We start from the raw sequence: 19,237 nt of genomic DNA on the forward strand, positions 1-19,237 counted from the left end.
ACAAACAAAGCATCACATGGAACAAGCACTACAGGGCTGGGATCTCACACAGAATTCATTATCCCACTTTAACCTGTAACCCGGGACCTGGAGCAGCAGCTGGGGTGACCAAGAGAACAGTATTAATTTTTAAAGCTCTTCCAAGTCATTTTCAAGTTTTCATTTAATAAAGGATGTAATAAAAAAGAAGTACGGGTTGATTAATCAGGGCAGATTACATCATGCATTCATGGTGTTAATGACAGCACCTTCTGGATTGGGAAGGTTTTTTCCCTCCCAAGCAGGATCCCCAGTGCTCCCACTGCCACTGTCATAGCTGTTGTTCCAGTGCACCAGTCCTTGGCATGGCAAGGAGGAATTGTTTCACACTGACAGAGGCTAGATGGCATATTGGGAAGAAATTCTTCCCTTTGAGGGTGGGGAGGCCTGGCACAGGGCACCCAGAGAAGCTGTAGCTACCCCTGGATCCCTGGCAGTGCCCAAGGCCAGGCTGGATGGGGCTTTGGAGCAACCTGGGACAGTGGAAGGCGTTCCTGCCCGTGGCAGGGCATGGGACGAAATGGGCTTTAAGGTCCCTTCCAACCCAAACCATTGTGGGATTTTATGGCAGCAGTGGCACTAAAGGGAGGGTCAGGGCTGAGGTTTTGTGGCCATCGGAGCTGACCGAGCAGCTCTCTGCCACCAAAAAAGGGAAGGCAGCTGCCACATCACCATCCCTTTGCCTACGGAAGCACTTTGAGAGTCAGTTTAATGCACTCCAATAGCAGAAAGAGATGCAGTTTGGGGACAGGAGGAGGAAGGAAGCTGGGGTTTTTTTTTCTTCTGCCACTTCAGCAGGTTAAATGAGTTCATGGCAGGCTCTGACGACGCTGGAAGGGGCTGGATGCAGCAGGAGCACAGAGCTGCAGCAGAGGAAGAGCAAAACCTTGTCTGTTCAGCCCATCACATCTCATGAAATCACACCCAGGCACAAGTGCACAGAGGTATTTAAAAACTAAATAATGTCCACAAGCTGCTGACTTCTGTTCCAGCAGAACTGGGACAATCAGGAGCAGTGAATCAGTCAAAGCTCCTAATGCCCGTCGGTCAGCATTTATCAAACTGCAGCACCTCGCAAATGCTTTCACAGCAGAAATATCTGCCGAGTGTCACAGTTCAGAAAGCCACTGACAGTGATCTAAAATAAGAACTGGAAAAAAAAAGGCACAAATGCTTCGTCTGAAATGAACAGCCCATGAAGGAAGGCTGGGGTGCAAATTCACATGGGCTCAGGAGCAGCAAATCAGAGATAAATAGAGAAAGAAATCATGCATTGAAAAACCCAGAATGGCTTAGGTTGGAAGGGACCCTAAAGCCTCCTCTCACCTTCCACTAGACCATGTTGCTCCAACCCGGTCTTAAACACTTCCAAGAAATAAGTTCCTCTTGAAAATACAATTTCTGGGCATGAAAATCTCCACCTCTTCCCCATCCTGCTAATCCCTACCCTCAGAGGTACAAAACATGAGCAGAGATCATCCCATGGTCTTCACAGGCTCAGAAATTTGGGAAAAGAAAGGAAAAGCTGTTACCTACTACCCTCTCTACAACTTTGTAATTTTAACGAGGCGGATTTACAATTACTGCCTACTGGCAGTGCTTGAATTTGTAAAGGATTGCTACAAAACTGAGCATTTGTGGGGATCTGGAGCCACTCTGAACTTAAGGCAGTGAGTAAGAAATCCAGATTTCACCCTGTCTGGCTCCAGCAATACACACGGTTGGTTGGGTTGTAAGAAATTCCCAGCTGAGGAGAAGGAATACCTACCTTTTTCCACTCCAGGATCAAGTAACAGCAGAGCTGTAACTACCCAAGGAGGAAGAGAGGGCACCCAGCACCGCCAAATCAATAACCAGCCACAGCTCAGTGAATGTTCCCTGGGGGTGTATCTGCCTCAATTTCTATTTTAAAATTTTAAACTTTAAATTTTGCATGAGAAATGACCCTGGCTGGAAAGAGCAGACACCAGACAGGTTCCAGGAGCTGGGCTCAGCCCCACGTGCCATGCAGAAATCCCTGTCTACATGATACATAAGCAGAAGACATCTATATTTGGCAGGCTCAGCACTAGCCCAGACCAAGCAGATGACCAAGTCCTAAAATGCCACGCTTGTGCTCCTTGAAGCTGAAGAAACCCTCTCCCAAATCCACATACTCTTGAGATCTCCACCTTGGGCCCCTGACCTGCCTTGATCCGGCTCACACCAAGGAAATCCTGACGATCAACCCTGGTTTTGAATCCAATGAATGTGAACCCTCTGTGTTCTGGTGTGACATCCCAAGGCTCAGCAGAGCAATGGTTCAGCACTGGGCATTTTACATTATGCTGGAGTGTGAGCCCAATTCCTGGAACAGGTGCTTTGCAGGGATGCAAGAGTGGGAAGTACAAAATGAAACACAGGGAGCTGACAAGAGCCTTTTTGGCATCTAATGACCTTTTCTGGTCAAGCTCACATGTGAGAGATTGGTTACGTGAAAAGGGACATATAGATTTGGGATATACAGATTCTTTGCAGCTTACTGATCTGAGAAGCTGGCTGCGTGAGAACGGGCACACAGACCCTTGCAGCCAGCTGAGCAAGGTCTCATAAGACAATGCACCACACATCCTGTGTAACAACTGAAGTTACAGAATATTACATGTATCTTGCTCAGTAACTGAACCACCATTGAGCCTGACTGCTGAACTATGGGTTTATTTGCAGAGCCAGCAAGGTTAGGTTTTGGCAGTATAAACAATGGACATCTGTGGTTAGAAGGCCAGGGAAAATGGCAGAACTGCTGACCACGAAAGGGGGTCTAAGGAGGGGTTTAGAATCAGCTGAGTCCACGTGAACCACTTAGAATGCGCCGTTACGAATATGCATAAAGCCTATTATTGTTAGTATATAAGGAGTTCTGGTACAATCAATAAATGGGATTCCTGCTGATCACTCATACTGAGCGTCTGGGTTTCCCCTCTATCACGACACTCACATGTCTGGGATATTAAGTTTTTATAGTTTTGGCTACAAATACGCATTTTAAAGCGGCGGGGAGCACGTCCCACAGAATGGGGTGTTTTACCTGCGTTTCTGCACTGCTCAAGGAATGAAGATCCAGCGATGGGTCAGTTTTGAGCTCAGGCTCAGGAGCTGCAATTGGGGCTTTCACCAGGATGTCTTCATCAGGGCTGGCTCCTAATCCTGCATCTTTCTGGTCACCTCCCACTTCTTTAGGAGCATCAGTGTCTTTGTCCTCTTCGGACACCTGAGACTTGGGCCTCCTGAGGAAGGAGGAGAAGAGGCGGGAGAGGCCCCGGCCCTCGGAGGTGCGACGTTCTTTCTTGCTCTGCTCCTCGTGCGTGGGGGTGTCTCCGTTGGAGGCCTTCTGCCTCTGGGGCTGCCTCTCCGGCGTTGGCTGAGCCCCTTCCTCCAGGGAAGCCTCTTGCTTCTGTGTTTCAGCAGCTCCTTCCTCCTCCTTGGCTTGTTGCTGCTCCGAGTTGTCAGCGTCGGCTGCTGGGCTCTTTTCTGTTGTCATGATGATGCTGTATGAGAGGAGCAAAAGGGCTCAATCAAGGAGTTTCCAATACCCATGTCTGACTGAGCTACTCAAACCAACCACGAGCACAGACACGCCGGCCACATTCACCAGTCACACCACCCCGTCACAGAACCAGAGCAGAAGGGACCCACAGGGACCATCCAGTCTAGCTCTGAAGTGAATGGCCTGTAGGGGGATGAAACGCTGGCTGACTCCAGCCTACAAAGTCAGCAAGAGCAAAGTCATTCCTTTTGCTACAGTTTGCTTTGAAGATAGTCTTTAAGGTCCCGTGCAACTTAAACCATTCTGGGATTCTATGATCTAAACACACCAAACCACACTGCTGGGGACAGGACCCATCAGTGTTGAGCAACACTGTTCTGCACAAGATGAATCCAGTGGAGCCCAGCAGGCTTTGGGATTCATGGGATATTTGCACTGCACACTAAAAAAATGTCAAATGAAAATGTTTCCAAACAACATCCATAATGGAGAGCAGATTTCCTCAGAGCTTGTGCTATTAAGCTGATGCAACATTTATTTCAACTTTAGCCTGGGCTGTTGACACAAAAAGATGGAAATCACATGAGAAAAATATCTATTTAAGGTATAAAGAGGACCCAAAATAATCATGCTTTAGAGGGGATAGAACTAATCTTTGCACACTGCATCACATGTATCTGCAGCAATAAATTGCCACTGCTTACACTGAGCAAATAGCATATAATCCAATATGCCTCAATCCCCCAGCCCGAGCCTCAGTGTATAAACATTTGCTCAAAATACACACTTAAAATTAAGAAACATTGAAGATGTCATCCTCCTACGTATTATTGCCTTCATCAACTTTAATTTAACTCATCCTGATTGCTAAAAGAACCAGAGTGCTTGAAGGGGAGAAGCCTTCCCAGCTCTCCAAAGGACTTTCCCCTTGCGTTTAATGCAAACATTTCATATTATTTCTAATGCTGTGGTTAAACCAGCACAGCATCACAGACCTTCCCTGAATTTGTTTCTGCAGCAATGCAAATTTCCTGAGGTTACAAGGTTTGGTTTGGGGCTCTGGTTGGGTTTTTTCATTTGGACTCAGCCCCACCAGCCAGCCCTGGGGGACGAGCTGCAGGGCTCATTTTAGCATGGTCTCCTGGCAGAAGACAGAATTATACTCCACTCACCATCTCCCCTCAGTCAGCTGCTCTGGGTATTTCCAAATCCAGTGGAGTGGCAGAGGCCACTGAAACAGCAGCTTCCAACCTGCACTGAGGAAAGAGGCACCCAAGCAGAGAACCTACATCATGGGCACCCAATGGACCAGGGATGCTACAAGGCAAAGAGAGTGCCCAAACCCAGATGTGCCCAGATGTGTCTGTGATCAGTTTGCAGATGGCAGTATACGTGTGACTTGTCCTTGCAGCTCTTACTTCTGCTCCCCTTCCTCCTGCGATCCCTTGCCACAGATGCTGCTGGCCCTGTCAGCAACCCATGGCTCCTACTGCAGAGAACCCCAGCCACCACGCAGCCAATTTCTGCTCTCATCAGCTCTCCAAGAACTCCTGGAGATGCCACAAGACAGTGGAGAGGGCAAGGACTGTTCAGCCAAACACCCATCACCCTGAACCCACTATGCCAATGTCCAGGGCAAAGCTCCCAATGTCTCAGCACACATGGAGTGGAAGGGATGCTCTGCAAGCCTGTCCCACCACAATCACACACCGACAGCCAGCTCCTTCTGGCACCAGCTGTTGGAGCAGCCTGCTTTGTAGTTGCTTCCCACTGTGTTTGTTTTGAATAAATACATTTGTAGGAATCGTTATCAAAACACACAGCGTTGGACACTTTGCTCTTCAAACCAAAAAGGCAGAACCAAGGCTTTGGAAATGACGTCGGTGGGGAGGGCACAGCTGAGGAGCAGCTCTTATCAGCCGCAGGAAGCCCCAGGGACAGCCCACAAAGGAACGTTTCCTCTGGATGTACTTTTCTCTCTTTAAACACCAACAAAGATTTGTTGACTTGTTTACATTTCAAAGCCGCAGTCACGGACCTTTCCCGGCGCAGGAAGGTGGGTCTGGCTGGCGATGAGCAAACATCTCCTTGTCTTTCCTCCAGCCCCCGAGAACCTTGCTGCGGCTCAGCCAAATCGCCTCGGCAGCGCTGGGGATGCGGAGACGGGCACGTAGGAGCCCTTCCTTTCCCAATAAACATTTCATAGCTGCCAGCACCAGTAACGCACTGGGTACAGCAAACATCTTGCTGCGAGACCCGAGTGCACTGCTCCAATGCGTGGGCTCCTGGCCAGCTCCCACCCTTGGAAGTTTTATGCTCAGAAATGGTTTTCCCTACATTTGTCATCAAAAGCAAAGAGATTTGTAAGTAAGTAACATAACTGAGAGGTTGCCCATGGCAAGGGGGTGGAACGAGATGGTCTTTAAACCTTCCAACCCAAACCAGTCTGTGATTCTGTGATTATACAAGGAAAAAAAGGACCTTTCCTGCAAGGAGATGGGTGCCAAGTGGTGTTTTGTTTCCAAGCCAGCCCAGAGCAGAGCAGACACAAAGAACGAGGTTCCCGCTCCACTGCTCTTCAACCCATCCCCTGGAGAAAACACTACCCACAGCCAAACCACAAGCAGGATTTTATTTAAATTAAATTTTTCTTCCCTTGCTATTTCACAAGGCAATTCTGCTGAGCCTGCAGGTGCCTCAGGAGCTACCCGGATGCTGGAGGAGGATGCTCTGCTATTGTATGAGCACTCAAGCAGTGCTGCTCACCTCCTCCTCTGAGCTGCCACATTGTAAATACTTCATTTGGGGGCCTTTCTTTGGTAGAGGCTGAAGGTTTGATGTCAGCCTGTAAAAGGCAGGCTCTTCACATGTCTGGAGCGGAGAAGGTGTTAAACACTGTGGAAATAAGCAAGCTACAACAAAGTTCAGATATGATCCGAGAGAGATTCTGGAGTAACAATCTCATCAGAAAAGAGTACAAATATGTATTTATATCTAAATATTTATATCTATTTTTAAGCTGAAGAACATCCTTCAGGTAAGAAGGCTTTGGCAACAGGAAGCGACCTGAAGAGAAGGGAGTTAAGTATTTCCAGAGCAGAAAACAGGCTTTGCCCTGCTGAGGACACCTTCACCACGGGCTGACCTCCCACCAGCAACATCCCCCTTCATCTGCACGTGAGGGAGGACCTGAACCTCCTCAGGACTGTCGGTGCTTTGGTGATGAAGAGGGAGCTCCACAGATCTTCTCTCAAAAGGCATCAGCAACTCCGAACACCAAATGTCAGAGCAAACCAGTGCAGGGGCACCTTCTGAACCTGCCGTACCTGCGAAGACCCTCCAGCCCCCCAGCACCCGAGCCCTCCAACCTCAGGGCTTATCCTTCTTTCTGGCCAAAGGCACAGCTGTAGGGAACACTCAACATCGCTGTGGGCTTGGTGTAATTCATACAGACTCATCCCTCTTTCCTGCATCAAAACCCTTGGAACAAAACAGACTTAAAAGGAGTGCAAGTGTTCATTGCTCACCCTGCTGCCAACATATATGGTTCAATCATAAAATCACGGAATGCTTTGGGTTGAAGGCACCTTAACCTTACCTCATTCCAACCCCCTAGCATTGGCAGGGACATTTTCCACTATACCAGGTTGCTTCAAGCCCCATCCACCCTGCACCAATTATCTGGTGAGCAGATGATGGCTAAACTCAGTTTCACCCGCACACGGCTCCATGGGTTCTGCTCTTGCAGATATCAAAAGACAAGCCCAGTCCAAGTGAAACCATCCCCATTTTCCAGCCTGCACAGAAGCACAGAGATTTATCTGAAAGATTTTAGAGTAGCTCAAGACACCACAACAGCTCCCTGTTGAGAAAGCCTTCAATCCTCAAGAGAAACCCAAATCCCTTCCTTATGGTGCCTGTGCTCTGGAAGGTTCTCATTAAGTAATGGCACCTGAGCTCCCTGGAAATGACAGTGCTGCTCATTTGGGCTGTTCCATGATAAGTTACAGGGGCTCAAAGAAACAAGAATGTTTAGGTATGTGTCTATCACCCTCTCCTACCTGTCAGCCTACTTCAGTCTCTCTTATTTAGGCACACAGTAAGTTTAGTGACAATAAGCTGAACCTATGCTGAAGGAAGGAGGGGTTAATTAGAAATCAGGAAGAAATCCCTGCCTGTGAGGGTGGTGAAGCCCTGGCACAGGCTGCCCCTGGATCCCTGGAAGTGTCCAATGTCAGGCTGGATGGGGTTTGGAGCAACCTGGCCTAGTGGAAGGTGTCCCTGCCCATGGCAGGGGGTGGGATGACACAGGCTTTAAGGCTCCTTCCAACTCAAACCAGTCTGTGATTCTGTAAAAAATCTAACTTATCCTTGTTTCCAAGCCTGGAAAAATTATTTATGGCTCATGTCATAACTTACTTAATTCCCAGTGGCTTAGTCTTTCAGAGAGAGAAGAAAAAGGATGGTCCACAGGGAAGGTTCAGTTCTTGGAAACACAAACTGTCTCGCAGAGATGCCCAACACCAGATAACGGGTGGGACAAACTGTCTTGACCTTCCTACGCAAAAATGTGTGGCTTCACTGAACGCTGCAGCTCCAGCAAGAGCTGGAGACAATGATAAGACAGAAATTTCTGCTAAAAATAGGCAAAAATCAAATAGTTCCAGCAACAGTGTAATGTTTTTTTTTTTAAATGCGTTCCTTCCCATTTCATAATGTGTGTGAAAAGCACATAATTCACCAGGGAAACTACACAGAACACTGCTCGAAATAGAGAGCACAGCCTGACAATTCAGTTTTGTCAAGACCTGGTGCATGTGCAACAAGCCTGTGGGTGGGAGAGGAGGAAACTGCAGCTGCCACCAGCATGACTTGCTCCACGTGTGTGTTACGTGTCCTACACGTGATTTTTACTACAGTAAAGAAAACACTGGACAGAGCTTGGAGCAACCTCATCTAGTGGAAGGTGTCCCTGGCCATGGCAGGGGGGTGGAATGTGATGGACTTTAAGGTCTCTGCCAACTCAAACCAGTCTGGGATTCTATGACCATAGCAGAAAGCTGTATGCTTGGGGGTTTCAAACAAAGTAAGATATTAAAATGCAATAAAATAAGCCTCTCAACAGAAATTCAAACAACTTTAAAATACTCTAAAGACTCAGAATCTTTCAGAATTTATTTAATAGATTTTATTAGAGGAATAATTAGTGCTGACAATTTATAACCCCTCTTAGAATTAACATGCCTCATCTTTCTGTGCCGGTACTTTGGATCCTGAACAAAAAGGACGCTGCCACTCAGCCTGACCCAGAGGGTAACAGGAGACTTCAGGAGCCTCATTGAACAGGAGAAAAATAAACCACCCAACACAACACAGATGGCACATTACAACTGCCCGGATTTAATTCTCACCAGACCAGCCCTGGTAATCTACTGCATGTCGGCAGCACCGTGCCCCTCTCCCATCTCCTGCTATCGTACAGCTTTCCTATTTAAATGAAGGCAAAAATAGTAGCTCACCATCTGCTGAAAGCAAATCATTTATGTCAAATTGAAGACTGGGCTTATAAAATGACCTGACTAAATGGAGCAGTAAGTGCATTACAACCAAAGGGAGCTGAGAGCTCCTCCTCTGTATCCTCAAAAATCCTCCTGGATGCTACAAAATTCCTTACATGGAAATTCATGGGCTTTGCTCATTGGCAAAGTGCTGAAATTTAAATGAAAACATGTACTTGTCACTGGGTCCTTGTCTACAAGCAATGGGTTTGGAAAGGCTGCCTGTATGGGATCTCTCTGGAAAATTCGCTTGAACTTGGAGCAGTTGGACCCAGAACAGACACGGAGAAGGCACGTGCACCAGGCTGCCAGCAAAATCAAGCTGCTCATAGACTATCCCTCCTCTCATTGCAACACAGTAATTGGCTAAAAAGACTAAGAAAAGCAGCAGTTTAATACAAGTGTTGTTTCCTATTCAGTAGTGAGCAGTAACTCTTGGGGCTCCCTTCCCCTCTGCAGCAGAGGCCAGAGCAGAAACAACATGGTTTGGTCTCAAACACACAGTGCCTGACAGGGCTTCTTCTGCAGAAGCAAGTCTCCAAACCCGCCTGCAGGACACAAGGGCTCAGCCTGGCAGGCAGCAGTCACTCCAAAACCCTCCTTTGCTGAAGGAGCTGGTATCTGCCTGACCTGGCAGAGGGAGGGAGGGATCCATCCAAGCCCATCCCCACCCTACGAGCAGCTCAGCCCCTGTGTGGTGCAGATAACATCCTGGGGCTGCTCCCTCCACCAGCCTCCCATGGAAACGGGGGGAGTGGGGACTCGGCAGGCACCAGAAATCTGTGCAACAAAAAGCAGCAGGAACGGTGCTTACAAAAGCACCATGAGCAAGCCGTTCCATCACAGGGAGGCAATGGCAAGGACAGGCTCCGTCCCAGCAGGTCACTCCATCACAGACACTCCTGACTCCGCACAGAAGGAATACCCGAGGTGGCGATGACAGCACAGCAGAGATGACAATGCCACCGCTGTGTGTGACGATGGCTCTCCCTGCAGCAGCACTCCACTTGCTAAAGCAACAGTTCAACAGAAATAAGCAATAGATCTCCATCAGCTGAACAAGAGGATTTTTGCCATGAATTATTCATAAGGACTTTTTTTCCTGCCTGAACATAGATGTGTTTACTTACACTGTACCTCATTTACACTCAAGGTTTAACATAACAGGGCTCATATTCTTTCCTTACAGTTTCCCAAGAATGGGGGTAAAGCACTTTCTGCTTTTGTTGTTCTCCATTTGGTTGCTTCCAAACCAAAGCTATAATTAGAAGCCCAGAGGGCCCTGAACACTCCTTTGATAAAGAGCTGCCTGCTAGATAAATACCACCCCTGCACACACACACACACAGGCACCTGCCAGGATGAACCGCTGCTGCACCAAGAGCCAGAAGGATGTTTGATGCTAAAACCTCTCAACAGGCTCCATCGCCGACTGCCCCAGCTCACACACATGGGCTGTTCCTCCCCTGCATGCCAGGGACATCACACTTAAGTGCTTCATTTGTTACTGCATGGATGTAATGCAATTTGCATTCACCCAAGTGTCTCAAATACATCTGCCGCACCCTGGTACAACGCCCCAAATTCATTAAAAAGAACCCTAATCACACAGTTATTCGGATGTTATTAGTGCACAAGAAATGCACAATATTTGAACTATCTGAGGGAACACAGGAAGGGCTGGGAGAACAAGCGCTAGGCTTGTTCTCTGCCGAGCCCTGACGAAAGCTGGCTGAAAAAGCTGGATGAAAACGTCCTCAACCCTGGCTTTAAGCTGGGCTTATTGCTTCAAAATTGCCATCAAATACCACAGAATCCTAGCATGATTTGGGTGGGAAGGGTTCTGAAAGCTCATCTCGTTACACCCACAGCCATGGACAGGGACACCTTCCACTATCCCAGGCTGCTCCAAGCCCTGTCCAACCTGGCCTTGGACACTTCCAGGGATGGAGCGGCCACAACTTCTCTGGGCAACTGCTGCCAGGGCCTCACCACCCTCCCAGGGAAGAATTTCTCCCCAGTATATCCCACCTAATCCTGCCCTCTGTCAGTTTGAGGTCATTCCTCTTTGTTGTCTCACTATCTGCCTGTGTAAAAAGCCTCTCCCTCCTTTTTGTAAGCCCCTTTAGGCACTGTAAAGGGCTCTAAGGTCTCCCTGGAGCCTTCTCTTCTCAAGGCTGAACACCCACAACTCCCTCAGCTTGTCAAGGACACTTAAGTTAGTGCTACACTACCCTAAAATGATTCCAAGACCTTTTCTCCTGACAGCAACACTCCAAACATATTTAATGCAGAGGAAATATCATTCTCCCCCACAAGAACCTGCAGCGAGGGGAAACCCCCAGGACATGGTGCCTAACCCAGTGATGCCAGGGTCTGCCCAGGGGCACAGCAATGTGGTTTTGGGCTGTTTTAATGAGTTTTAAGTAGTTGTACCAGCTGCCAGGCTGAGTTGATTGACCTGGTTTGCTCTCACATGCTCACTGCCACCATCAAGCAAGTGAAACAAGGCTGCAAGGTAACTAAAATTACGTTTACACTAATTATCAGCCTGAACATTGCACTTTTAAAGATTAATGACCCTTACCTAGGAGTACACAAATGCACTGGCCAGCTGCAGGTTATCTACCAAACTCCTTGACTCTTGGTTTTCTGGCCAAGCTCCAGTCACTTACACATGCAGAGCAACAGAGGGGATGGAGAAGCTGGAGATCACCTCAGCATCCACAAGCCAGATGCAGCACAGCCATGGCTGCTGGCTCTAGAGACACAACTGGGACAGCAGCAGCTCCGAGGAGCCCAGAGGAATGAGTCAGCGAGCAGGGGGTTGTGAAGCTGAGTTTCACTGGGCGGGTACAAACACTGCAGGCATCAGCGCGCAGCAGCCTCTGCTGCTCCTGAGCTGGGGGAAGGCTTTCTTTCAGGAAGTACCACCCTTTTCTGAAATCCCCTCTTCTTTCAGGGCTCAGCATCCCACGCAACAGCACAGAGAAGGAGAGGAAATCCATTCCCACCACAAACCTTGAGCTGTAAACTCCCAGTATCACAGAAAGAACCCAACCTTCAACAATTTGACAACTCACAAGACCAGGCAGCTTGGTTTTAGAGCCCACTAAGAGCTAATTGAAGTCCCCCAACAAAAGCAGCAGAGCCTGCTCCACGCTGGCTGCAGCTCCCCAAGGCACATAGCAATGGGGAATGCAAACTGGGATGTTGCTGGCCTTGCCTCAAGACTGGGAACAGCAAAGCATCTTCTGTGGGCACTGTGCAGAGGAGGGGGGTGGGGAGACACCTCCTCCAGAAGGCTCCCCTTTTTTTTCTTTAAATATTGCAGGTGATGATTAATTCTAAACTCTGCACCACTCCCAGAAAAAAAAACCCCATGGGGATGACCTGCAGGCTCCTGTCTATGCCCAAGGAGAGCAGGCAAACATCCAAAATCTGGGTGTAACGATGTTCCCAACAGACCTGGTCCACAGGCAACAGACAGAAATCCAGACACTCAGCTGTTCTCCCAAATACTCGGAGCCAGGAGTCAGAAGCTGTTTGTAAAGCCTCAAGGTATGTACTCAGTTTGATTGGGACAAACTCCAGTGCCACCAGGGCCCCAGAAGGATGCTACCCCAATGAATGCAACACCAGAAGAACACTGCATGTCTCAGGAACCCGCTCGGACACTTCACACCACCTCCATAGGGATGGTTTTCTTCCCATCTTTCCTGCTTGTGATGCTCAGTGACCACAAAGTCACCCTTGACCCTGGGGTGGCTTCCAGAAGCTGGGCAGCAAAGGAGAAGATGGTTCCTGGAAAATCAAGGCAGGTTTTGCAATGCCTCCCACGCAGAGGACGTTCTCTAGAATCTCTCCAGGCATCCTGCACCACAGGGCAGGTGACACCCGCCTGGAGTCAAAAGGCAATGGGATATCAGTGCTTGGATTAGTGAGACATCCTCACTGGCAGTCCCCATCCCATAACAAAGTCATTCTCCTCTTAGCAAGGCTAGGGAGAAGCCCTTGGTGAGCACAGCTTCCTAGTATTTCCATTGCACAACGTTCTTTGTCCCCTATTTGGCACAATTTGGCCTATTTCATGCACACAAAAAGCACCTCAGGGATGCCTGGAGGTTCTGCCCTGTGTCCTCACACACATCTCGCTTCTGCTTCTACACAACAAGATCCCACAGCACCATTCTGAACAGCTAAGGAGCTGGGGATGGGTACCAAGATGGTGGGAGACACCAGGACACCAAACTAACACGGGGTGACACAACTGTCACCTTCCCGAGGTTGCACCCCAGCACGGCTGGCAGAGATGAAAATCCTTCCATCCCCACAGGAACAGGAACTAAACAGAAGGGGAATGTGAAGCAGCAATGAAATACCATCATGTGCAGTCAGCAATCAGTTATGGGCACATAGCAGAGCAGTTCAGTCCTGTCACCTCCCAGAGCTGCTCCTTTCGTGAGCCAATAGACTGCAGCAGAACCCCTCCCACCCCCCCCCCCCCCCAAGACTCGGCCTCCAGCCGTTTCCACCAGTCTGTTTTTTCCATCCAGCAGTGAAATCAGGCAGCTTTAGTTTTTAATCCCCTTAATTAGGGGTGTGCAGCAGTCTTCATTCCTTAATTACATCCATTCACACATCTGATGCAACACATTTACAAACAACCATTTTCACTGGAGATGGCTTTGAATCAAAATTGCTGTCGAATTCCCACACTGGCTGTGCTGTGTCACCAACAGGGAGAAGACACAACGTGGCATTCTGGATGCTTTAACAAGACACACAAGCTTGGAAATGCTATTTTCATTAAATAATCACCTGTTTCTTTGGCACGATTCAAGTGACTCCAGAGCAGAGAAACCACCGGCAGTCTGAGGCAGCGGAGCAGGAGAGCAGCTCTCAGCGGTTTACACGAAAAAAGTGACCATTTCAGACAATCCTCTCAATACTGACCCACGGGATGGAGGAATGGCATTTCAGTGCCTATCCCGACGATTTTGGTCCATCACCATTCAGTAGCTCAGTTAAAGGTGGACAACAGGATGCTCCATTTCAGCTGCTCAGCTGCCAGGAATCCCTTTGATCCTCTGGAAGACTAAACACCCAGTGAGCACTTTATCATTCCCACTTCTGCTGCAGAACCAAAATAATGACGCTGACACCTTCTGCCTGCCCATGGAGCCATGGATGCATTATCCCACAGGGAGCCTGTGCTCACTTCTGCTTTGAATTACTGCCCCAGATCCCATCCTGATGCACTAATGGCTCCCCAGGACACAGCAGCTGAGCTCCAGCCTGCAGCCTGGCCTATAAGCAGTCGGAAATAGTGAACAGGATATTAAACACCATCTGGGGGGAAGGGAGAGCATTGATTTAAAGAATGGGATGGAAGATAAGATGGTATTGTGAGGGCTTTTTCACCCCTGGAGACACAAGTAAGGATCCATGCTGGTCCCCGCAGCACCCTCTGCTCAGCTCCAGGGTCGCTGCAATTATTTGCATGGAGGAAATGTACACAAACATCGCTTTCTTCAGACTATAGAAAGGAAAAGGAAGTTGTGTTCACCCTCAGTACTGCAGGGAGGGGTCAGAAATACACTTTGCACCCACATTCAGGGGCTGTTTGCTCATATTTTCGGTTGCCGCCCTCCTTTCTGTGCTGGATGGGTTGGTGTGGGAGGCTGTTGTGGGTTGTGATTTCACTGAACAAACACCAGCATGGCCACATTCCACCAGCTCTCAAGAGGTGTTTTCTACCTCTTCAACACCCACCTTTGCCACCCAGCACACCACAGAAGGGTTAGTGCTGAGTATCACACTGGTGCTCCTGGATGGCCCTTGTGTTTCTTAACAAAACACTGCAGCACCTTCCCCTCCAGCCACACTTAATCCTGCTGATCCAAACACTGCTCCACCCAGGAGCTCCATGGACAACACACACTAAAGGAGCTCTCCTACTCTCCTGTCTGGCTGCAGCAGAGCCGCTCTTTCTTCCACCACCCCCTGATTCCCTCCAACCTTCTCCCCAGTTCCAGGGGCTGCCCAGGACCCCCCTCCCACCCACTCACATCTTTCTCCCCAATCATCTCCCTGCATTACACACGACACTGGGAGAAGTTTAACGTCCCCAAGGGCATTAAAGGGAGCTTTGGGCATGAAGTCAGGTGAGCATGAGCAGTGGAGAAACTGGGGCAGCACTTTGAAGTTGTAAACCAGCTTTTTCCACTCCCACTGGTGCCAATGAAACCTGCCCAATGCACAGCCAGGACACTGCTGGCCACCAACCAGCTGAGAAGACAACAATAAACAGCTTCCAACTGTTTTAACATTGCAATATTTGAAAATAAATGAAGAGCCAATAAAGACAAAATATCTCCTTTAGTGGGGAAAAAGCATATGCAGAAAACAGCAGCTGGTTTAAACATCTCCCTATTAAAATAAATTGTACCTGGAGCTAGTGGTGCTTTCCGGATAAGCTACTGGCCTTATGTACACAATTTAGCATCCCACTGATACTTATTTTATGAGTTAGGTCTCAAAATAATCCTTATTCTATTCAAAGTGTGTGCTTGTGTGTATACCCACAAACCCCCAACAATGTAACAGTGGTAGGAACAACCACATGTGTTTTTGGAGAAGCTTTGCTTATTTTTTCCTTTTTTACATTTAAATCCCAGTCATGCAATTGCTTTACTCACAGCTGAAGTCTCAGTGAGCCCAAGAGTGCTTCACCCAGCTGAAAGCTCCACAGACTCACAGGGACTCAGTGTGGCTCAGGTATTTATCAAGTACCAAAAGCAACAGCAAATTAAGAATAAACCATATTATTCTCAGTATTTTTGACCCAAAATCAACTGGTCTTGCCCAGTACTGAGGACTAAACGGAGAGCCCCAGCTAAAATTATGCTGCTAAAGGGCTGCAAGTCCCACAGTCGCAATTCCAGACAAGTGAGCCACTCTTTTCACCATGCTGCTGACAGCAGGAGCCACACAACAATACTGCTGAAATCCACATTCATGCAGCACAAGGGAATAAAATGCCACACAAATCCTCTTTTCTGCAGGCTCTGGTGATATCATTGTTTGGGTTAAAACTGCCATGAGAAGACCCTTCAAACGAGGCCAGGGTGAAAGAGTGGAGAGAGCAAAAAGCATCGGTGAGCTCACCCAGGCACCTCAGCCACGCAGCTCCTGCCAAACCCGCTCTTTCCTCCTCCAATAAATATATTCTTAAACCACCTCCTCTGCACTTCCTTCAGGTTGTCTTTCTATACACACAATCTGAAGGTAAATAGTCGCCTGTTCCTCTCTAAGATGAAAACAATGAACATACAAACGAGGTCTGAGCGGGTTGAGCTAGCTCCAAGGCATCTCCTCACCACTGTAAGCTGTGAGCAGTGCAATACAGAAAATAAAAGTAGAGAAATGCCTCACCAGCTGCAGAAAGCAGGAGCCCTTACAGTGGCAAGAAGTGCAGTTCAATAGTAAAAAGCAAAAACAAGACAGAAACAAATGCAATGAGCTGGTCTCTGGTTAGGACATCAGTGCATGGCCTGAGCTCAGTTCCCCAGCTAAACAAGCTGTAGAAACTCTTTAGACGTGAACTACAGCTCCACAACAAGAACATTTCATTCTCTTATTCCTAAGCATGGGAGATGTTTAAAAAATATCTGCCTTACCGGGCTGTGTCCCCTCTTCAGCACCTGGGGAAGGAGAAGAGCCCTGCCCTGCCCCGTAGGCTTCGGTTCGCTGCCTTGGCTTTGAAGCACCTGCGTTCAGCACGGACCTCGCTGGCGTCACTGCCATGTGGATTTGCCGTTTCCCAGGCGTTTTACCTGCTGACATTATGACTGCCAAGCCTGTTTGTTTTATTTAACCATGGTCCTACTCTTAAGCTACCATCCAATTAATGCTCCCAATTACTCGGTGCTCAAGAGCCAACATTAATTAGAGAGTACCCTGCATATATGAGGCTGCTGCCAGCTGAAGTGCATGGAGCTGGAGCATCCAGGACCAGTCTCTCCTCTGGGAGAAGAAACAGAGATTCCTTGTCTCGATGGTGGATTAACAGCCCTGAGCATGAAGGGCAGGTTTGGTGAAACAGCGGATGAGCTTTGTACCCTCAATGCCCAGATCTCAGCAGCCCTTTGGATTCCCCATGTATCCACAGCAATAAATATCTGTTTTTCCCTGTGGGATTCAACAAAACACAGCACCAGTTCAAGCCTGGGGACGTTAACCCAGTAATCTCTGGGATTAAGGGCACATACCCAACAACAGCAGCCAGTGCTGTATAAATGCACCTTTGGCAAAGCACTCAAAACCAGGAGGATGAAGACCCCGAACTCCCCAAACTCCATGAGAGAAATGCCTAAATACCGTGGCACTTCAAGCACAGGTCACTTTATATGAAGAACTGAGCTGTTCAGGAATTAACAACAGACCTGTGAGGTTAAGACCCAAAACAACTCCCTGTTCAGAGCCCAGGGACACATGGAGTACAGCGTGAGCCTTCGGGAAGGGCATGGAACACCCGTTTGCCCTCACACAGTGGCCTCTGCAGACAGCAGCATAACAAGGTATTTTGCAACTCACATTACTCAGATTTAATAAACCCCCTAGTGCAAGACATCCTTCTATTGGATTTGGAGAAAGATCCTGTAAACTTTGGCCTCTTTTTTTCCTTTCTACAAATAGATTTCTATTGCACAATGCACCGATGCTGTGCCACCTGCGTGAAAACAGCGACATGCCAGAAGGAAACAGCACTTCACCATGATTAACTACTAATTTTTTAATTGAATATTAGATTTTTTTTTTCTCAAAATGTGTTTCTCTTTGCATGGTGCAGTGCACTTTCAAAGTGTTTCACCAACAGCACTGCAGAACTCAGTCTTGACAACAGCAGGGAAGATCAGTGCTAGACCTTTAAACACAAGAGGAAAAATAAAAAGGTGAATAACTCTTCTCTGTGCTTCGTTTCTGCTCCCAGACCTTGCCAAACACAAGGTTTTGATAAAAATCCATCTTGTAGCACCAGAGCAGGGAACACCATGGAGGCTTGAACTGCTCACACCAAGAACATGCCTGCATGGGGACACAGGGAACACATCCCACATCTGGGAGAGCATCAGTCGAGTACTGTGGAGCAGCAGAACATGCTTCTATAACCCACAATATATTTCATATTAAGGGCAGCAATTAAATCAATTAGTGGTCACCCAGCAAGCTGCTACTTTACAGAAGTTCATTTTAAGCAGCAAAACCAACTTCCAGCATGGTTTAAAATAAGAAGGTGACACAAGCATACACATGCTCGTGCCATTAGGAAATCGGGAATGGCTGCAGAGCCTTCTGCTGCAGGTGGCTTATACCGAACTCTTCATTAGTACCAGATGGGTGGATCTCAGATTCCAAATGAAACACACACATTCCCATTTACAGTGATTCAGCCCAAAAAAGCCAGTCCTCCAACTAAAATGCAAGTGCCACATCCGTTTTTCTCCGCAGTAAATGTGGATCACAGATATGATCACTGCAAAAGCCAGAAGGGACTGTGATGGGTACCACATTGGCTAATTACTTGTGTGACAAATTATCAAGTTAAGAATCAAATATCTGCACTGCTCCAAGCTGAATTTTTTCCCAATTTACATTTTTTTCCAATCTGCATTTTTAAAAAATATAATTCACTGCTTGGAGCAGCAAAGACACTTTTTTTTTTAAACACAGCAACAAATTTCAAGCCTATTTCCCAAAGCACCATCAAAAAACTCATCACTGCCGATACCAAGAGGTCTGGATCTTTTTGTGTCTGGGAACCAACCCTTAATTTTAAGTTTTCGCAAAGCCTGTTCTCTTGTTTTCAAGAAACTTGCCCCATCCTGAGCTCTAGTGACTCATCCCCAGATGTCTCTGACTTGCAGCACCTGAACTGACTGCACTCATGAAACACCCTGTGACTAGGCAAAACCACAGTCCATGGGTGGGAAAGCAAAGCAAGGAGATTAACTCAGAAAAACAAGACCAAAACTGCACATTCCCCAGTCGCTGTTTCTTCTGGAGATGTGGAACTGAGCAACTGCTGGGCTTGGCTGACATCGGGATGTTG

The 19,237-nt window shown here is 47.9% G+C and overlaps 1 protein-coding gene across 18 annotated transcripts in view; it reads right to left on the reverse strand.

Moving 5' to 3' along the window:
• Positions 1–19,237, reverse strand: part of EPB41 (erythrocyte membrane protein band 4.1) — a 95,109-nt gene that overhangs the window by 47,372 nt on the left and 28,500 nt on the right. For 16 of the 18 annotated variants that reach the window (XM_082296784.1, XM_082296797.1, XM_082296790.1 and 13 more), the window contains exon 2: positions 3,107–3,566. In XM_082296784.1, coding sequence (XP_082152910.1) covers positions 3,107–3,559 — 453 coding nt within the window. In that variant the 5' untranslated portion in view covers positions 3,560–3,566. The remainder of the gene's footprint in view (positions 1–3,106; positions 3,567–19,237) is intronic. The other 2 variants (XM_082296789.1, XM_082296786.1) reach the window with 1 other exon arrangement.

The sequence above is a fragment of the Coloeus monedula genome (assembly GCF_965178545.1).
Source record: "Coloeus monedula genome assembly, chromosome: 24".
NCBI lineage: Eukaryota > Metazoa > Chordata > Aves > Passeriformes > Corvidae > Coloeus > Coloeus monedula.